At 36.7% G+C, this 15,553-nt stretch overlaps 1 protein-coding gene across 2 annotated transcripts; it reads left to right on the top strand.

Annotated features, from left to right (window-relative positions):
• The first annotated feature begins 191 nt into the window (after window positions 1–191).
• Window positions 192–15,039, top strand: anxa11b (annexin A11b). 2 transcript variants are annotated; one of them, XM_067369962.1, is made up of 15 exons: window positions 192–314; window positions 3,692–4,016; window positions 4,170–4,204; window positions 4,334–4,492; window positions 5,682–5,769; window positions 5,855–5,949; window positions 6,036–6,149; window positions 9,909–9,999; window positions 10,073–10,152; window positions 11,421–11,477; window positions 11,566–11,659; window positions 12,071–12,166; window positions 12,557–12,615; window positions 12,846–12,968; window positions 13,876–15,038. In XM_067369962.1, the coding sequence occupies exons 2-15, from the start codon at window positions 3,701–3,703 to the stop codon at window positions 13,933–13,935; spliced, it is 1,467 nt and encodes a 488-aa protein (XP_067226063.1). In that variant the 5' UTR covers window positions 192–314; window positions 3,692–3,700; the 3' UTR covers window positions 13,936–15,038. The 2 variants fall into 2 exon arrangements, with proteins under 2 accessions (XP_067226063.1, XP_067226064.1); XM_067369963.1 differs by lacking the exon at window positions 192–314 and adding an exon at window positions 378–551 and having other exon boundaries at window positions 13,876–15,039.
• The last annotated feature ends 514 nt before the right edge of the window (window positions 15,040–15,553 follow it).

Genomic DNA, 15,553 nt, shown 5'->3' on the forward strand with positions numbered 1-15,553 from the left:
GGCGTAGTAAAATAGTAAACTATAAATTAGTAGTAAAAATGCATTTATATTATTTATAGCAACGTCATGGTAACAACCAAAACAAATTCATCATTTAAGGCTCACATCTCCTAGATGTCCTTCAGAAGCAGAAAATGTAAAAATATCAGTATTATATTAAATCAGAAGTGATCCCGGACAGGGATCGGCCTGTGTTTCATTACTGTGACAGGAATCAGGATCGGTCACACCCACTGTGACAGACGGCCGCCCTCCACTTCCTCATTCAGATCAAACTCTCCAGCTCCAGTCATCGCCACACATCACACATCACAGTAAGTTTAACATTTACCGCCTGTTTCTGCGTCAAAGCAACAATGTATCGAGTGTTTCGCGCGTTTGTTCTGTTCTCAGTGTGACGCGCGCGCGTTTTCAGAACAACACTGATACAATGTAACATTCCGCGTTAATCAGCGTTAAACGCGTCCTTCAGGTGTGTGTGTGTGTGTAATCGAAAACTCTGTCGAACGTTCTTATTGTGTGTGGATTGAGATGTGAGTTGTGTCGGAGGGGTGAGTGTGTGTTTGTTGTGTAATCTGAAATATTCGGCTGCCATTTTTTTTTCTTTAGGCAGAGAACGATGCCGATTGGCCAAACCGTGTGTAATGTAGTGTGTAGTATGCGGTTGTCGTACTGTGAGTACATCAGTGCATGTTTAGACATGAAGTGTGTAGAGTTAGAGCTGCAGTAGTGAAAGAGTAAAGCATGATGACAGAGCTTGCGTGACTGTGGGTTAATTAACCCTAACCCACCACTGGGAGTTTAACCACAGATAACTAGCAGCGCGCAGTCACGAGAGAAAGTTAGTGAACCCTTAACAACTAACATATGTGCTAAATCTGCAAGTGCTGGGAAGAATCTTATTAAACAAATCAGCGTGAGTTTCCATGCTCATAAAACAAGAACATTTTAGGGATTTTTAAGTGTTCTGAAAAAGAAATTCCTACAAAAAATGTGTTTTTCTAGTTAAGCAGGTCTGAAGAACTAGATTTTGTGAATGTGATTTAAAAATTGCACACGTTACTTTACTTTAAAGCTTTCATTAAACACTGATCACAATGATACTTGAGTACAAATCTTTTTTGTTTTTCTTGTTTTGTGAACCTCTAATATTATCATGATTTTAAATATTTCATTAGAGGAAGGTCTTTTAACCCAGATGTATGACTTTATAGTTAAAAAAACTACTTTTTTTAATGTAGCAGTTAATGAACCTTTAGACAATATTAAAAAAATATATATTTGCTGAGCATCATAGTTGTTACATCAGTCTTTTACATCTCATACAGTATGATATTGTGAGATTATGGAGCTTGAGGAAGAAAAAACAGCTCAATTTTATTCAAACTGAACAAAAATAAACAAGATGCTGATATTTATATGTAGAAAGTGATGAAATTCTGATGCTTGTAATGTAAATCAATTAACTTTATAGTAGTAGCAGATACTGACATCAAATACATATAAATATCAATATTTTGCAATAATATGTCTTTATAAAATGATATTTAAATGCTTAGATTTGTGATCACAGCTCTGTAGGCTCACTCCACGTCAGATTGGCCAAATTACGGAAACTTCCCCTACTCAATTTTATTTATTTATCCTCTGAAGAAAGAGCAACATAAATAGTGATGATAACCAAAATATTAAGTGTCACGGATTAATATTTATGGAGTAATCCAATTATTTGGTCAAAATGACAATTTTCAGCTGAGATTTAGAGTCAATTTCGCTCTTAGATTGATTTAAATGAAGATCTGATCCCAAAGTGGGTCAAATTCATGCAGAAAAATAACTTTAACACATTAGAGTTTTGTCAACCTGTAGCCTATAAAAGCAGAACATACCTGATAAACCTGCCGCCCAACACAGAGACGCTGAATTGTTTGGTCAGTGGGATTATGGGATACACACTGTGTTGAAATAGTCACTCCTCAAAGACTTTAAAGATTTCTTATCATGTTGATCCAGGAGTTTAGTTCAGGGTTGAGATGTGTTCACGGACGGGGTCTGAGCGAGATGAATGCGTTACGCTGGTAAATCTGTCATAAAAAGAAATGCATAGGGTCATTGCAAGGTCAGAGAAAGCACTAACATATTCATATGGTACTGTGATTATATGATTATACTCAGAGTGGATCTTTGTGTAATTAATTGCTTTTATTGTCACTTGGTGTTCATTTTCTTACCTACAGTTTTCATGAGAAAGCATGACATTTTTGGAAAGTTACAAGTTGTGTTTTGCAAAAGACAGAACATTATTTTGAGGTCAGTCAAAGTGAATGAATTAAAGAAAGAAGATGATCTGGACACTAGAGTTTTAGCGACAGGATGATACGAAACATGTACAGAATCACTTCTGATCTGCTGAATCATGTGCATGACTTTATTTTGCTGATAAATGGTAATTAAGATAACGTGAAGTGACTCTGAAGCACTGAAATACAGCAGAGCTGAACTGAGGTTATTTGAAGTTTTGCCAGGTATCGTATATGATCCACAGATGAGGTTTTATCAACATCATTTATCAGATTTGAGTTGCTGCTGATGATTGAGATGTTCATTAGTGACAGTGATCTGCTTTTGTTGGTGAACACCAGTAGCAGCTTTGCTGTTTCACTCGACAGAAGGGTCTTGGGTCCACCAAAATTAATAAAAATGCTTCTAAAAACCAACATATGGTGCAAAAACGTTGTTGTATTTAATATTTATAAGCAATATCACAAGAGCAAAAGTGCTGTTTTCCCGAAAATCGGCACGTTTGCAAATATGATGTAGATTTTATACAACAATTCAATAAACAATGAGTTAATAATAGGCTATGACATTTTAGACACAATATTGTGTTTTTCCCTTTATATTGCCAATGAAAATAGTTCCAAAAGACCGAGCCATTGTGTGTATCTTGAGTTTTGTTTTTGAATGAATCTTTTGTAATGAATGACTCGACGACTCACTCAAGCTGCGTCCGAAATTGCGTACTGTTGAGTATGTACTACATTTGAATTTACAACCGTTGAAAAAGTACGTTCTGTATAGGAAGATTGCATGTAGTATGAATGAATTCGGACGTACAAGAGCCGCCATGTTGTTACTGTCACATGACCTACCAGTGTCAATTATGTCCCTTCAACTCCATTCACAAATCCTCTCCCGTGGCCTCATGGGATACTAAAGTGTCCATCGAATGCGCATTTCAGAATCTCGCCAGAAGTAGTAAGTCATCCTGGTACTTTTCGCCTGCTGTATTCAAATACTATGAATTCAGACATACTACTCTGTTGCATACTTTTTTTCACACACTATGTAGTAGAGAAGTGTTTGATTTCAGATGCAGCGTCAGTCTTTATCCCTGAATGAACCAGCCGTCGTGTGAATGATTCAATGACTCACTCGTTAAGACAGTGATTTGCTGCCACCTACTGGTGGTTTACTATCATTTCATGAGGGACGAAGAACGAATGACGTTTTTGGTTGTGATTGTAACAATAGTTCTGGTTAAAGAGATAGAATGCGTTTATAAATGGACTATTATGGGCAAATTATGGGATAACATTGTAAATATAACAGCTATAAAGCACTGTAACCATGTTACTGAATCGCATCCTGTATTTGCACGTGACTGATCTCAATGTTTTGTTGTCTCCAGGTGTCAGAGATGAGTTATCCCGGATATCCCCCTGCAGGTGGAAGCTACCCGCCCGGCTCCGGCCCGTATCAGCAGGCCCCGGCTGGATACCCTCCCCAACCCGGTGGCTTTCCGCCCCAGGCAGGATACTATCCGCCTCAGCCAGGAGCGTATCCCCCCGGAGCAGGATACCCACCCCAGGCCGGCGGATACCCACCCCAGGCCGGCGGATACCCTCCTCAGGCCGGCGGCGGATACCCAGCTGCCCCGGGAGGAGGGTTCCCGCCACAGGCAGGAGGTTACCCCGCCGCCCAGCCCGGGACCTACCCCAACATGCCCCCTGCTGGTGAGTCTGAGATCTGCACGCTGATTTCATAGGGTTGCTGCTTTTCATGCAATATGCATATTTTGTAAAGCATTCTATTACTGCATGATTTTTTATTGTGTTTTTATTTTGGTGTGGTTGTGCTGTGATCCACGTTGTTATTTATGTTGTCAGCAGGTGGATGGGGCGCCCAACCTGGCTTTGGAGCTGTAAGTCTCCCTTTATTTCTGCCTCTTTTATTGTGCATAATCAGTTATATTGTGTATTTTAAGCACAGAATTTTGGTTGAACTGTTCCTTCAAGCTTGTGACACTAATCATGCGCATGATCTTGTGTAGCCCGGAGGAGGAATGCCGCAGGGATACCCCGGGGTCCCGGTGCCAGGACAGCAGCCCATGCCAGCGTACCCAGGTGCCCCGGTGCCGAACCCGTCGATGCCCGGGTACGGAGGAGGTGCTCCGGCTGGACCAACACCTCCGGCCGCTCCTGCTGTCAATGTGAGAGACGGTCAGCTTTATGGACCACTATAAGCTTGTGCTTTAGTTTGGTTTAGATTTTCATGATTGACAGAAAACCTGGAATTACTAACTGAAATTCTAAAATATTTCCTCATCTAGAATTGCCCATCACAATGAAAATCCAGGAATAAATTGTCAAGAAAATGTGTTGGTCATACAGTGTGAAAACCCTGACATTAAAAAATATGTACCCAGATTCACGGCTAATTTCCAGAAGAAAACAGGAAACAGAAAAAACAATACTTGACCTCAGTGGTTTTAGTAACTTCCCATTGAAACAGGAAATTGGACATTCAAAGTTCTTGTCTTAGTTTTTTTATTACTTACTAATAATTGCTTTCACAATCCATTTTCTTCCATAATATGACATTTTGTGTGAAAATGAATATAAAACAATGTTTAATCATTTGCATATCGTTCAAAAGTTTGGGGTTGCTAAGATTTTTTTTTAGGTTTTTTTTTTTTAGGCTGCATTTATTTGATCGAAAATACAGTAACGGTAAAATTGTGAAATATTATTACTATTCAAAAGAACTGTTTTCTATGTGAATATACTGTAAACTGTAATTTATTCCTGTGATTAAAGAATTGATTTTTCAGCATCATTACTCCAGTCTTCAGTGTCACGTGATCCTTCAGAAATCATTCTAATATGATTTGCTGCTCCAAAATAATTATTGATTATTATCAATGTTGAAAAGAGTTGTGCTGCTTCATATTTTTGTCACATTATAAGTGTCTGTACCGTCACTTCTGATCAATTTAATGTGCTCTTTCTGAATAAAAGTAGTTAAAAAAAATAATACTGACCCCAAACTTTTGAATGGTAGTGTGTGTGTGTGTGTGTGTGTGTGTGTGTATACAGTATAAATAAACACTATATACACACACTATTGAAAATCCTCTTTTCATAATCAGAATGAGCTTCAATGCCAAGTATTTTTACTCTCGAGGACTTTGTGTCGGTGACAGAAAAAGTACAGACATACACAGGGATAAAGGCGATTAAAAGGAATAATAATAATAATTGGCAATAAAATTACATATAATACAATACAGTAATAGAAATTAGACATAATTACATGCTATTTTCAGATTTCAAAATAAAAACCATTTAAAAACTGTAACATTCTCAAATGTAACTGATTGTTTCCTGTGATGTGTTCAGAAGGGTTACCGCGGCTCCATGAAGGACTGTCCCGGGGCCGACCCTCTCCGAGATGTCGAGGTGTTACGGAAAGCCATGAAGGGCTTCGGTGAGGAGAAACTGATTCACTCAGATTTATTTCAACCATAAAACATGACGAGTCCTGATAGTGACGGAGTCTGTTCCGTTTGTAGGAACCGATGAGAACGCCATCATCGAGCTGCTCGGCAATCGAACCATCAAGCAGCGCGTGCCGTTGTTGGCGGCCTACAAAACCACCTACGGCAAGGTGAACAAACCGAACAGTTATTAATGTGGAAGATCTGCCGTTGTGTTTCTCGCATGTAACTGTGCGTTCGCCGTGACGTTTTACAGGATCTGATTCACGACCTGAAGTCGGAGCTGACGGGAAACTTTGAGAGTTTGGTGTTGGCCATGCTGAAGAATCCTGCGCAGCTCGACGCCTCTGAGCTCAAGGAGGCCATATCGGTGAGGGTTTCTTTTCCTCTTGATTTTCCAGGGAAATGTGGCCAAATCCACTCGGGTACTAGATATTTAAAGTCATCATGAAAGTGAAGTTGCGCTGGTCTTTTCTCCTCTATTGTGTTGTATATCCGAGTGAAACGCTTCTCAAACAAGAACAAATGTAGGGCGGGGCTTGATTTTGTCTGTGTGGAATTGATTGGATGGTTGTGGTTTGCTATTGGTGGATCTCATGTGAGTGACAGGTTGCCCCGCCCTCGTCATCAGAGAAGAGGGAGGAGAAGATTTTCTGATTCAAGATTACCAGGAACATGAATTTAAAACGGATTTAGAATAAACACTTTGATTTCATTTTAATCGTCTCCTAGTGAGCTGCCCTGCTCTCTACATAGGGAGCATAAATGATTTGGAACATCCTACACAGGACTTCATGTTCTGTTAACTGCTGATAAAAGTTGACCGCTTCATCCCAGGCAGGAAACATGCCAGCACTGACCCAGCACAGATCACGTGTGCCGGTGTTCGTTACACAGAACTCATTAATGAAACACGGCATGTAATTACAGAGTAGAGAACTGAAATGCTGCCCGACTGGAAGTAACGGCGTGCTCATGTTTTAAAACTCTCACCCTCCATCACACATAATTCAGAAGCTTAAAGTGCCTCTTTTATTTTATTTTAAAGGTTTCTAATGTTTTCTGAAACATCCAAGGTCAAAAACACTTTAATTCTCTCATAATATCCACTGCAGCATCAGCTCTTTTCTCTCAGTGTCTGAAATGCTTCGTTCAAAGATTCTGCCTCTAAACCCCGCCTCTCTGAGAGCTGCTCTGCTCTGATTGGTCAGAAGCCAAATGCTCATTATCATATCTGAATCTCAGTGATACGAACAGTAACGATGGCATCGTTTTCACCGTATCAATCTCATCAAAGTAAAGAAAACAGCGTTGTCTTGTCATGAATCAAACTCTTCCAGTCTCATATACAACTGCAGCGATTGAGGGCGGGGCAAAGAGATGCTGTTCAGCCAATAGACTGGCATTATGCAAATTAGTCACAAACCCAGCAGGAAGTGAGACTGAATTACTGACGACTTGTTTCAGATTCTTTCCTTTAGAAGACAAAAACTTATTTATCTGCACTTAAATGTTACAGTATTCAGAACAGAACGGGAATTAAATAAATGAATGAAGTATAAAACCAACTTAAATTATAGTGCCATTTATAAGAAACACCAAAGTCTAACCCAACTGATTTAAAGGTGCCATCAAACGTTTTTTCACAAGATGTAATATATGTCTAAGGTGTCTCCTGAATGTGTTTGTGAAGTTTCAGCTCAAAATACCCCGTAGATTTTTTTTTATTAATTTTTTTAGCTGCCTATTTTGGGGCATCATTAACTATGCACCGATTCAGGCTGCGGCCCCTTTAAATCTTGTGCGCCCACGGAGCTCGCGCTTGCCTTAAACAGCATAAACAAAGTTCACACAGCTAATATAACCCTCAAATGGATCTTTACAAAATATTTGTCATGCATACTGCATACATACATCGGATCATGTGAGAATAGTGTTTATTTGGATGTTTACATTTGATTCTGAATGAGTTTGATAGCGCTCCGTGGCTAAAGCTAACATTACACACTATTGGAGAGATTTATAAAGAATGAAGTTGTGTTTATGACAGTGTTAATTTTGACAGCAAATTTTGATTTAGTTTTAGTCATAGTCTTTTGACTAAAATGCCATTTAGTTTTAGTCATATTTTAGTCATTGGAAATTGTTTTAGTTTTAGTCTAGTTTTAGTCGACTAAATATCATAAGATTTTAGTCGACTAAATCTACAGTAGAATTAGTCGACTAAAATCTAATTTAGTTAAATTGTAAGCATTAAGCATTTCCAATAAAAATGCTTCCACAGATCCAATACACTGATATAGGTACATCTGATATTCCCCAAACTGTTTATGTTCACCCAACTGTACTTTGCTCACCAAAGCGGACGGTTTTTGACCGTTCAAGTGCAAAAACACGTGAAAGAGCAAAATTCAGTACTTTTCAGGGATTGACACACTTATCATTGAGGTAGGCTACTATTATAGATTTCATTTAAAAAAAAAAAGTAGATTTGTTTTTTAGTTTTTCCTGCTTTCATTGTAATTTTAGTTAAAAGTTTTAGTAATTTTTTGTTTATGTCTTTTAGTTTTTGCTTTTAAATGTCTATAACTTTTTATTTTTTGTTTATTTTAATACCTCAGGTTAAGCTAAAGCTTAGAAACTATTAAGTTTACATTTTTATAAGTTTACATTTTTATATATTTATCTTTTATTTCAGTTAATGTTTATTTAAAGTAATGAAGATTTCTTTGGTTTTAGGTTTAGTTAACTATAATAACTACTTTAATAACTATAATACTTGTAAAATATATTGAATAATGTGTCAAATAATGTTCTTAGTCTTTCCTTCCTGTGACAGAAGATACAGTAGTTTACTATGAATTAAACAGAAAATAAATTAAATACAGTTTATTGTTTAAACAAAATAACAATAATGACCAGGAAAAAAATAATAATTATAAACCATCCCGAAATACACCTTGACTCTTATTCTGAAATGTCTGCAGTCTGCACTGTAGCAGGCTGCTCATGAGGGAGATAAATATGCATTCTTTCAACCGTCTAAAACATGCTACCATATAAACATCGTGTAGTAAACATTGTCATAATTCATCAACATTAGCTTATAAGCAATCGGATGGCATAAATGTGCGCTATTCATTAATTGCGCAGCAGTCAGATGTGCTGCTGCACGAGCCTGTAGAGCGCGCAACAGCGCCGCTTTTCCCGCGGTTAGATCAGCACATTACAGTTCAAATGTGCGCATCTTCCACACAGGACAGCAGTCCTGACTGGATATCTTCCCAAATCGTCCCTCTCTTTCATTTTCGTCTCGTTTTTATTCGTTGACGAAAATTAGAGTAGATTTTGGTCATAGTTTTAGTCATTCAAAACGCATTTTTATTTAGTCATCGTCTCGTTTTCGTCCGTGAAAAAATGTCGATGACGAAAATTATGACGAAAATTATTCGTCAACGAAATTAACACTGGTTTATGAATTATACAGACTGCAAGTGTTTAAAAATGAAAATAGCAACGTCTCTTGTCTCCGTGAATACAGTAAGAAACGATGGTAACTTTAACCACATTTAACAGTACATTAGCAACATGCTAACGAAACATTTAGAAAGACAATTTACAAATATCACTAAAAATATCATGATATCATGGATCATGTCAGTTATTATTGCTCCATCTGCCATTTTTCACTATTGTTCTTGCTTGCTTACCTAGTCTGATGATTCAGCTGTGCACAGATCCAGACGTTAATACTGGCTGCCCTTGTGTAATGCCTTGAACATGGGCTGGCATATGCAAATATTGGGGGCGTACATATTAATGATCCCGACTGTTACGCAACAGTCAGTGTTATGTTGAGATTCGCCTGTTCTTCTTTTAACAAATGAGATTTACATAAGAAGGAGGAAACAATGGAGTTTGAGACTCACTGTATGTCATTTCCATGTACTGAACTCGTTATTCAACTATGCCGAGATAAATTCAATTTTTAATTCTAGGGCACCTTTAAACTGAAACTGAAACACAAATAACCGTCTCATTCACGTGTGCATGTTTTGACTCTCATTTCAATATAAGTCACATCAGGTTTCAGATGATGTTTATATGATTGTTGTTCACGTGTTTTCAGGGCGCAGGAACGGACGAGGCCTGTCTCATCGAGATCCTGTCCTCCCGCAGCAATGCTGAAATCAAGGAGATCACGAGGGTGTATAAAGCAGGTGAGTCTGTGTTCCCAAACCTCCCGACGTCACGTGTCTGACAAACTCCTACAGACCAGTGTTTGTTGTGCAGATTACGGTAAATCTCTGGAGGACGCCATCAGCAGCGACACGTCTGGACACTTCCGGCGTCTGCTCGTCTCTCTCTGTCAGGTACAGAATCTCTCCGTCCGTCTGTGCTTCATTCATATTACCAGGTGAAAATAAAGTGCTTAAAGTGCTCTGTTTTCACGCACTAATTTTGTACTTAATATACTAAGAATTCTTCTTTAGGACTTCTTATGATCATCTTAAGCACATGTAAGTGTACTCAACTGTGCTGTTTTGAGACAGCATGAAATATGAACTAAAATGTGCTTTTAATATACAATCTCTGTATTTAAAAAATATACTCAGCGTTTCGACGACATGACGACAAACACACTCTACAAACGCAACTCTTGTGTATTCCTGTGGGCGGAGGTTAGTCAAAAAACTGTTTTAGTGACGTCATTGAAGAAGGAAGTAGAGGGATGTAGTCCAAACGGGCCGTTCGATGTAGGTGACTTCTGTTAAATAAAATATGTCGCTTGGCATTGAACTTTAAGCTTTAAAATTTTACAGATTTTATTTATACTCTTAACAACAACATTACACACTAACTAAAGTTTGAAACATCACGAAGAACGGGACCTTTAAGAAGTCCTAAAGAAGAATTTTTAGTATATTAAGTACAAAATTAGTGCGTGAAAATAGAGCACTTTGTAGAAATGCTTTTTTTCCACCTGGTTAGAGATGCATATAACTGCATGTATAGTGCTTGTATATGAAAATATCCTCACAAATGAAAGTGTCTTGATTGCAGTTTAGCAAATCAAACTCTCAGTCGTTCACAGCGATATTGCTTTTGTGAAAACTGAATTCATTTATTAAGCAGGGAAAATAGAAATAATCTATTTCTCTACATGTGGTTGATAAAACACTGTAATCTTGTTTGATTTATCATTAGCTGCAGATCAGTGTTATTATAGTATTATTTATACACCACTGTAATATTGAATGTTGTTTTATATATTTGTAAGTTTTAGTAATATTGTGTTTTATTTTAGTGTATTAATTTTATTATTTTATTTTGAATTTTATATTAATTTTATATTGTGTATTAATTTTAGTTTAAGTTTTAGTAATATTATGTGCTTTTGTCATTTTTATTAGTTTTTTAATATTTAATTTTATTTAGAGTAATATTATGTGCTTTTGTCTCTTTTTATTTACCTTCAATTTATATTTATTTTAGTATTAGTTAAACTTATTTCAGTTATTTGCCAAAGCAACATTTCTCATTTTTATTTTCATCTAATATTTATATTTTATTCCTGCTTTTTGGATCACAGGAAGCTCAGAGTTGTTGAGATGAAATGTTGTGCATTATTTGTGTTCAGGGTAATCGAGATGAGAGAGAGACTGTGGACGTTTCTCTGGCCAAACAGGATGCTCAGGTTGGAGAAAAGACTTGATTTGCTTAAACAAATTCCTGTTTCAGTGTTTTGTGCAGCAGCTTCATACGGCACGTGATCTCTGTTGTAGAAACTCTACGCTGCGGGAGAGAATAAAGTCGGCACGGACGAGTCTCAGTTCAACGCGATTCTGTGCGCTCGCAGTAAACCTCACCTCAGGCAAGGTAAAACCACTGCGGTGAAACGCCCAGAACACACAGGAAGTGCCTCAGGTTCCTCAACTAGGACAGTGTGTTCAAAGCAAGTCATCTGAAAAAACATTCATTCAGTGAAGTTCTGTGAACATCCTCATCTGCGGCTGTGATCAGCTTCCAGTTACATTATTTGCTTCTCATTAGACCAACATGGGCAAAAACTCTGTCCTCTTTTACTCATTTATTGCTCCAGCCCTCTTTATGAAGCACTAAAGGAGATTAAGACTGGTTTATTTTCATTGAATATGTTTTTGTAATTCAGGTATTGTGATTTAGGCTGGCTGTTTTTAGTGTTTGTACTTTGGTGGTTTTGAAAGTGCAGTTTGAGTTCTGAGCTCATCAGTCATGTGACGCTGTGTTAAAAGAAGGTGTGTTCTGCAGTGTTTCACGAGTACCAGCAGATGTGCGGACGAGACATCGAGAAGAGCATCTGCAGGGAGATGTCTGGAGACGTGGAGTCTGGCATGGTGGCCGTGGGTGGGTACTGAGCTCTGATTGGTCCCTCAGCCAATAGCTGATCTAGATGAAGCCGACAGCGGCAAGAAACAGCCAATCGCAGCACTGGAACACGACCGAGACCGAGTCATATGTTTTGAATAAGATGCATAAATGTTTTACATACGCAAATATGACACTGCAGGCGAAACCGGTTCCTTCATGCACTGGTCATTCTTGAGATTTTGCTTCTGTAACACATCTTCTTTCAGACATGTTAAAATAATAAAACAATGCCAACATGGTAAAATTGATATTCTGTTTTTGATTAAATGTATTACTAATAATATCAAAAAAGTATTAATCTTTGTAGAATGAGGAGGAATGTGTAGTTTAAGTTCATAATCATGTTTCATCTGTGCTGTTTTTCAGTGAAGTGCATTAAAAACACTCCTGCCTACTTTGCTGAACGGCTCCACAAGTCCATGCAGGTAAACTATATGCTGATATATATTATATTTTGCATGTCTGAGGTCATTCAGCAGCATGTCTGATGGGCATAAGTGTTTGTTTATGGGTTATTTTTATGTTTTCTGAACATTATATACATGCACATCCTCTTTCCCTGTTAGAAAACTGTGATTGCGGGTCACTGTGGGGTCAAACAGGCGCTGCACACATGATGATGATGAGGATGATGATGATGTTTTCTTTCATGTAGGGTGCGGGCACCAAAGACAGGACTCTGATCCGCATCATGGTGACCCGCTCTGAGGTGGACATGCTGGACATCAGACAGGAGTATCTGCGTCAGTTCGGGAAGTCGCTCTACACTCACATCTCTGTAAGTCTCACACACACTATACACACACTATAATATTTTTGAAAGAGTCTCTTCTGCTCACCAAAGCTGCATTTATTTGATCAAAAATACAGTAAAATAGTGAAATATTATTCCAGTGTAAATCAGCTGTTTTCTATGTGAATATATAGTAAAGTGTAATTTATTCCTGTGATCAAAGCTGAATTTTCTGAATTATGACAGTTTCCACAGAAATATGAGCTGTTATCAACACTGAAAATAATCATAAATGTTTCTTGAGCAGCAAATGATTTCTGAAGGATCATGTGACACTGAAGACTGGAGTAATGATGCTGAAAATTCAGCTTTGATCACAGGAATAAATTACACTTTACTATATATTCACATAGAAAACAGCTGATTTACATTGGAATAATATTTCACTATTTTTACTGTATTTTTAATCAAATAAATTCAGCTTTGATCACAGGAATAAATTACACTTTACTATATATTCACATAGAAAACAGCTGATTTACATTAGAATAATATTTCACTATTTTTACTGTATTTTTAATCAAATAAATTCAGCTTTGATCACAGGAATAAATTACACTTTACTATATATTCACATAGAAAACAGCTGATTTACATTGTAATAATATTTCACTATTTTACTGTATTTTTGATCAAATAAATTCAGCTTTGATCACAGGAATAAATTACACTTTACTATATATTCACATAGAAAACAGCTGATTTACATTACAATAATATTTCACTATTTTACTGTATTTTTGAGACTCTTTCAAAAACATTATCAATGTTTATAGTCTTTTTATTTTAGGAGGCACACATTATTTATACAATATTTAAGTATAATTAATTAGTTTATTTATAAATAGAATATTATGAAGTATTTTAAGCATATTTTCCCCATAATCATCAGGGAGACACATCTGGAGATTACAAGAAACTGCTGCTGAAGCTGTGTGGAGGAAGTGACTGAAGAACCACGACGACAGACACGTTACCAAGACAACGGCATATGTGGCGTCGTCATATTAATCTTGCTCATATATATTAATATGTCAGATAATAGTGTCATGTTAACTAATACTGTAATCTCTCTCTTCACAGCTTTATAAAGTTCACAGCCAAAATAGCATGTCATTTGTGCCTTAGAGACATTATTATTATAATTCAGTTTATTATTTGTTTTATTTTGCTATCTAATCAGACTATGCATGATATCTAGAGAATATATATATTTTGTAATGCATCAATATATTCGTGTACAGTGTCTTCAGTAACTGATGCCAAAGGTCAATCAGAACTATATCTGTGTTCAACAATCTGAAAATCAGATGCCTTGACGACTGAGTCACTTGAAGTGCTGCATTATATGCCATAGTTTTATATAGTGAGCTTTATGATCTCTATGCAAGAGTTCATGACGAATATATAATCATGTCAGTCATCATGAAGGTCTCGATGGGTGAAGCTCATGAAAACGTGTCATATTTCACCCTTAAAAATTAAAGAAAGTGAAGCCTGATTTAGTAACATTTTTGCGTTGTCATTTTTTTCGTGACTTTAGGTAATTTTTCCCTACATTTCCATGACTGATGCGTCTACACTCATTTTCATTATTCTGTATAGTGTAATACAATATGTTTTGCTGTTTTTTTATAGTAAATAAAATGACATCATTTTATTTTAACATTAGGCCTAAATACTGAAATCATAAAAAACATACAATTTGAATTTTCTTTTACAATTTAAAATAAGATTTTTGCATCATGGTAATGAATATTTGTGGTTCTAAAATACTTAATTTTTTATTCATGCAAAATATAATTTCGTATTTGAGGTGAAATATCACCAGTTTTGTGAGCTTCACCATGTTTATTTGTTATTTCAGCATGAATGTGTTTCGCCGCAGCAGTAGGGGGCGGTAAAGTGACCAATCTCTCATCATGATTTAATCACTAGTTGTGTTATGCTGTTTATTAACATGAAGACTACTCTTTTTCAGGGATTTACTAACCTGTGATTTAATATGCCAACTAATCTGTACTGTTGTCTAATAGCATTTGTGTCTGTTTAATAAAACACTTTATGAATGTTCATTTTCACTTTACTTTTCTTATTGGATTGATTATTTGTTGTGTTTTGGATAACAGTTCACAACACGGTCCCAGTCGTTCATGCATTAACTAACAATAAGCAACACATTTGTTACAGTATTTATTAATCTTTGTTTACGCTTAATAAAAATACAGCTGAGTTTGTTCATGTTAGCTCAGATCCACTAATATTAACAGATTTGAGTTTAGCTATGTATTAGTAGGCTAAATGTTGAAATTAATAAATTAAAAAATATTTTTCAGTCTAGCGGTTAAAAAACAAAACTGCGTGCATTTTCGCGGAAGAACATTGTTTTGGTTGTGCTTCGGCTCTGCGTGACTGCGGATGAATATGATGATCAAACTCACTACTAGACTTGAGCGATATAACCAGCTTAGATGGAAAGGGTCTCAAGTTGACAAGCTGAAGACTTTATTAACTAAATTAAATGAATAAATAATGCATATGTCGATTTTTCTGTTCAATAAAAACGAGAG

Source organism: Chanodichthys erythropterus, chromosome 19 (assembly GCF_024489055.1).
Source record: "Chanodichthys erythropterus isolate Z2021 chromosome 19, ASM2448905v1, whole genome shotgun sequence".
Taxonomy (NCBI): domain Eukaryota; kingdom Metazoa; phylum Chordata; class Actinopteri; order Cypriniformes; family Xenocyprididae; genus Chanodichthys; species Chanodichthys erythropterus.

Excerpts from the sequence above, each read along its gene's own strand:
- anxa11b (XM_067369962.1), top strand. The coding sequence starts at position 3,701 with ATGAGTTATCCCGGATATCCCCCTGCAGGTGGAAGCTACCCGCCCGGC. Across the intron at positions 6,150-9,908 it reads AGCTCAAGGAGGCCATATCG|GGCGCAGGAACGGACGAGGC; the intron begins GTGAGGGTTTCT and ends ACGTGTTTTCAG. Across the intron at positions 10,000-10,072 it reads CACGAGGGTGTATAAAGCAG|ATTACGGTAAATCTCTGGAG; the intron begins GTGAGTCTGTGT and ends TTTGTTGTGCAG.